Source organism: Mesitornis unicolor, unplaced genomic scaffold, assembly GCF_000695765.1.
Source record: "Mesitornis unicolor isolate BGI_N332 unplaced genomic scaffold, ASM69576v1 scaffold15662, whole genome shotgun sequence".
Classification (NCBI taxonomy): domain Eukaryota; kingdom Metazoa; phylum Chordata; class Aves; order Mesitornithiformes; family Mesitornithidae; genus Mesitornis; species Mesitornis unicolor.
In genome coordinates, this window is record NW_010168648.1 from 1 (window position 1) to 6,035 (window position 6,035).

General features: G+C 42.7%; 1 protein-coding gene across 1 annotated transcript; it reads right to left on the minus strand.

Moving 5' to 3' along the window:
- Positions 1-595: 595 nt before the first annotated feature.
- Positions 596-5,060, minus strand: LOC104536481 (protein delta homolog 1-like; the record flags this gene model as incomplete). Its single annotated transcript, XM_010179098.1, has 3 exons — positions 596-737; positions 4,408-4,538; positions 4,997-5,060. Coding segments are annotated over 3 exons (337 nt in total), but the record flags the coding sequence as incomplete, so codon positions are not given.
- Positions 5,061-6,035: the final 975 nt, after the last annotated feature.

The following is a 6,035-nucleotide window of genomic DNA, read 5'->3' on the forward strand; positions in this document are numbered from 1 at the left end:
CTCCTGAAAGGAGGGGGTAGCAAGGGGGGGGATTGGTCTTTTCTCCCCAGGAACAAGCGATGGGATGAGAGGAAATGGCCTCAAGTTGTGCCAGGGGAGGGTTAGAATGAATCTGAGGGGAAATGTCTTCACTGAAAGAGTGGTCAAGCACTGGAAGGGGCTGCCCAGGGCAGTGGTGGAGTCCCTCCTGGAGGGAGAGACATAGTTTAGTGGTGGACAGGTTATGGTTGGACCTGATGATCTTAAAGGTCTTTTCCAACCAAATGCTTCAATTATCTCTCATTAGAGGTGAGAACACAGGCTGGGAGGTTACTTCAAGCTTGTTTACAAAAAATCATGGTAAGGCATAAATTCACCACAAGAAAATGTGCAAATTATCACTTTTAGTACTCAAATTATGTACACAAACTCATGCTGATAAACTGTAAATCTTTACAATAGGAACAGATCAGATTTGTAAAGTTTGATAAAAATATCAGCAACTAGCAGAAGCATTAAATACTTTAGCACAGAGACACTTCCACTTAGCAAGGACTTCTCAATAATACTCTGTAGGAATGTGCTTTGTAAATTCATGTCAGAAATCAATATTTACCCATTAATAATGCAGGGTCCTTTTTTGAGATGGCAGTTCTTTCCTGTAAATCCCATGGCACACAGACAAATGTATCCTCCATCACCAGTCTCTATGCATGTTGAGTTGTTGGTGCAGGGCTTTGCAGAGCATGGGTGAATATCTATTAAAAACAAAGAAGCAAACAACAAAACCCAGGGTTTAATTAACCTAATGAGAAAGAATCAGTAATATAGCTTTAATAGTCCTTCATCCTGCATTTTGTAAATTCTGATTTATTCCTCCCTCTGTTAAAACAGAAATTGTTCAACTGCTGCACGCACTTTCAGCTTGTTTGTCTCTTCCTAGCTCCCACTTGTAAAAGACGTTCACATTGCTCCAGTCTATAAATAAGTAATATTATCAATAAAATATTTGCAGGGGAGAAGGAGCTAGGCAGTCCAGCCATCCTTACACAACCTTGGCTTCTTCATGAGCAGAATTCTGATAAAGTGATCAGGAACAGGGAATTCTCCTCACTCCCTGCCCGAGAGCCTGTCATTACGTGCATATGAACAAACATTTCATAATAACAGAGATCAGCAAGCTACAAAAATCTCTTAAAATGTCATTTGTTGGCTGGGCTGCATTCAACCCTTACATAACTGTTCCGAAAGAGAGAGCTGTATGACGTCTGGACCCCAAGTCACACATCTCATCTTCTTTACAATTTCCCCGCTGAGCCACTTCCCACTCGAACGATTACTGAATTTTTAAAAATAATTAAAAATAAATAAACAAACAAGTGCATATTTTGGTCAACTGACGGAGCAGCTGCAGAGAAGTGCTGACTGCAAGTTCTCTGATGCACACGCGTGTGCACACATACACTTCCTAAGAAGATTAAAAGAGATTTAAGGGCATTTATATTTTGCACCCCACAACATTAACATCAAAGTTAGGTGATACCGTGAGGTACTGCAAAATTTTAACCATAGCACAAAGTCTCAACAGCCTTAGCTTTCAAATATAATCTTCCCTGGATAAGAGGCTCTATTTTTTAACATATTAGCCCACTTTGTGTACACTTAGAGTGTAAGCTCCAATTTTCACAAGGACCAAAATAACCTTGAATGTTGTGTGGCAGCTAATAAAGCATGAACTCTGATGCAGGAGCAAGGAAACTCTCTGAAATGCATATATGCATAGGTATGTGTATATTTATATATACATACGCACACACACATTACTGTCAGTAATTTGTGTCAGCGATTCAAGAACACAACTTAAAAGCTCATAGGACCATATGCTTTTAAAATATAAATACATAAATAGCCCCAAATAGCTCATTGTCTCTGTTTTCTCTAGTTTACCTCTTAAAAGGCCAGCTTCAGGTGATAATGGAGTCTGAGATGAGAATTCAAAGGATGGTACATTGACACATGTATTATGAATGGCTGCAATCATACCAGCAACAAATTAATTAATTAAAGCATGTGTAAATGCCAGCAGTCACCAAAAGAGCAGGGGCCTTCAAAAGCCTTCCTTTTTCCTAACCTGATCAAGTTTCCTCTAGTGGTACCCGTTAGTGAGTTATAGCAGTCTGTAATGACTTTATACAGTAGGAAACCCACACCGACTTTTTGGCAGAGATCAGTGGCTGAGCAATTAACCCACTTGAGGTTTTGGTGCTTTATGAAGTCAAGATAACAATTTGTAGCAACCTTTCAGCAGCAACAAAAGGAGGACCCTTCTTTTGATCCCTTGTGGCAAAGCAGTGCATTTAGAGTATGTAAATCCACTGAGATGAAAGACTGGCAATTTCTGATGAATAAATGGTTATTTCTTTTTGGCTAAATATTCCTGGCAGCTCTTCATGGGCATCTAGATTCAAATTGGCAAAGAAGACTCTGAGATGTCTCTGAGTGTTGAGAGAAATAGCAGTTTCTGAACTTAAGCAAGGGACACCTTTTTTGGTATTATAGAACTACCTTAATACGTATTGAAATAATATTTTTCCATAAAGATATGGGTACAGTTTCCAAAGCATTGCTTTGTGTTCTAAGTATCATTTGCAAGAGGAAAATGTTGCAAGGCTCAGAATTGCAAAGATATATTAGTACTTAGAAATTCAGCTGGGCACGGCTTTTAAAACTATGCCTAGCTTGAAAAACTTAATTTACAGGAATCTTTAGACGTGAAGTTGGTGCCTTTGAAAATCTGGTCCTTTGGAGTCATTGACAAGTGATAAAACCGAGCGTATGGGCAGAAAACCCTGATGAAATGAGCTAAATGAGTCCCCCGAATACCTTGCAGCAAGCTCCATGTCACTGCAAGGATGCGAACCACCCAAAATCCTCTGAACCTTTTAGTCATCTTGAAAATCCTATCCAGCTCAAACTGTGTCATTGTAAATCACCGTTTTGGGTGTTCATTGGCAGAACACATGCATGCTCTATAAATTATATAGGCTGTATAACAACAAAAGCCTGAAAGATATGGAAAGATACTGAGGCCCTGGACACTCGTCCTCTTCCAGCTGCAGCTACATGGGCCAAGCAGGCGATCGCTCTGGGGTGCACACACGGTTTTGGCACCCTCAGATCCATTTGGCTGAACATTTGCCTGTGTCAGCCAAAATAAAGCAGCTCAGCCAAGGCCAATTTTTTGGCTCGCTTCTGCTAAGCTGGCTCATTCTGACTGGCAAATGCTGAGAGAGCGCACACAAGAGCTGTGCTTATCCCTCAGATCCGAGAGGGAAGTGGCAGCCTGTTCAGGCAGACCTTGGTTATACTAATGCTACTCCACTGAATCATCACTGGGCTAAGTAAAGGAAGGAATTAGCACAATGCATTCCTTTTCAAGACGCATTAAGAAACTAGCATACATAATGTGCTAGGTAAATCACAGAATCACAGAATATTAGGAGTTGGAAGGCACCTCGAAACATCACCCAGTCCAATCCCCCTGCCAGAGCAGGATCACCCAGACTGGGTCACACAGGAATATGTCCAGGTGGGTTTTGAATGTCTCCAGAGAAGGAGACTCCACTACCTCTCTGGGCAGCCTGGGCCATGCTCTACCACCTTCACACTCACAAAATTTGTCCTCCTCTTCAGCTTGAACCTCCTGTGCTTCAGCTTGGGACCATTGCCCCTTGTCCTGGCATTGGCCATCCAAGAGCACAGCCTGGCTCCTTCCTCCTGACACTGCCCTTTCCCAATGGATCCCCAGGAATGAGGGCACCCCTCAGGCTCCTCTGCTCCAAGCTCAAGAGCCCCAGCTCCCTCAGCCGCTCCTCAGCAGGAGATGCTCCCCTCCCTCCAGCATCTCTTTGCACCTCATCTTTGTGGCCCTGCTGGACTCTTTCAAGCAGTTCCTGTCCTTCTTGACCTGAGGGCCCAGCACTGGACCCAATATTGCAGCTGTGGTGTGAGCAGGGCAGAGCAGAGGGGAAGGAAAACCTCTCTCAACCTACAATCACACCCAAGGTATATTTATATATATAATATTTCCAATTATTTAACATATACAAGGCAGCTTGTATTTTTATAGAAAGGGCTTATAGGACAATAAAGGAGCAGTTATTTGTTGGCCTTAATAAATGTTTAAAACAGAATGATGAGTTTTTGCTTTGTTAGAATATAAGCCCAATTGCAAAAGATACTGCAAGCTTCTGCCTAAATTATTTTAAGTTTCAGGTTTATGTGTCGCTGCCTTGAATCCCCTCATTATCTGGCGCTAACATTCAACCTGTTAAAAGCAGTTATCCAGAAGGCCTTTCCCATATATCCAGCACCAGATGGGGCTGTTTCACCTCCCTTGCTGTGAAGGACAGGCAAGGATGTGCGAACCTGTGTCACAGAGGCTGCCGACCCAGCCCTCCTCGCAGATGCACTGCCAGGGCTTGGCACAGCCGCCGTGCACGCACCCCGGAAAAGGGACACACTGGTTACAGAGAGCACCCTGCCAACCGGGCTGGCACCTGAAAGAGAGAAAAGGCAAGACAGAGACAGAGTTTACTTTTAAGAACCATCATTACAAGGACGTTCCCCTTTTATGAGGCGCAATAGATAAGTTTGTGGGTACAAAATTGGACCGTGTGGCTCATCTGAACACAAAGGTGCCATGAACACTTCTGGGATACTACAAGTAGTTTATGTCAAGAAACCCATTTCATTCCGTGAGAAAACGAAATAAATAAGTGCTGATCAATGTGAAGACTTTTCTTACTGAAAAAAGCAGACTATTTTAGACTATATAGACACCCAGATGTCTATGCTCTATGATTCCAGTTACTACATCCTAATGGAGTGTAGTTTCATTACGGTCCTGTATTTTCAGAGGGCAAATCATTTCAGCTTCTGTCTATTTTACAAGGGCTATAAATTATTGAAGCTGTCCGCTCCTGCGCTAATAGCCCTGTCTGACAGATCTTTTTACCTGCATTCGCTGGGAAATTCACAAAATCCATTCTCTGGGTGGCAGCCAGTTTTACAGTTCACGCCTGGAAGAAGAGATTTGTAATATCAAACCAGAAAAATCAGCACTCAAAAAAAACCAAAACTCACATCACGTCCTATGCACGTGACTGATGTGTTCAAAGAACCTTGACTACATAATGTTCTGATCTTTTTCTCCAAATGCATGTTTTTGCAACACAAAATTTTAAATTAACTTCATCTGGAGCATGTTGCAGAGTGCTCCTATAGAATAAGTGAAATGACAAATTAACCGCAAAAGAATACAAACCAAGTCACTTTAGCATAGGCAGTGGATGCAGTATCACTATACGCTACTTTAAAAGGGAAATTTCAGAAGACACCCATGTATGTAATTTCACAACATGCCAATCCAACTGCATTGTTTTAGAACTGCTTGAAACACAAAAGCACCTTTAGTGAGGAAAAAAAAAACAAACAAAAAACCATTTAAATCAATGCACTGTATAAATGTTGAATTCATTTCAAACTTGTGTCGGATGAAAACAAAAAAAATCACCATTTCCATTAAATCATGCATGAATAATGTAAGTTAAGGCGAAGAGGTGTCAGACGCATTTTTGTGTTGGTTTCAAGCATTTCATACAATCACAGAGACACTGAGGATGGTAGAGACTCCAAGATCATCCAGGCCAATTGTCAACCCAGCCCCACCATGGCCACTAAACCATGTCCCCAAGTGCCACATCCACACGGTTTGTGAACCCCTGCAGGGATGGGGACTCCACCACTGCCCTGGGCAGCCCCTGCCAGTGCTTGGCCACTCTTTCAGTGAAGAAATTTCCCCTCATATTCAATCTAACCTTCCTCTGGCACATCTTGATTCGCACCAAGCGATGCTGCTCTGAAGTGTTACCACCATCCTACGCCAAAGACACGAGAAATGCCCTCAGGAGAAGCCTCTGAGGACCCTCGGCACTCCGGGCGCTAGGGAAGACTTTGCCCTCAGGGGGCCTCGGCTCCCCCCGCCGCTTTCCGAC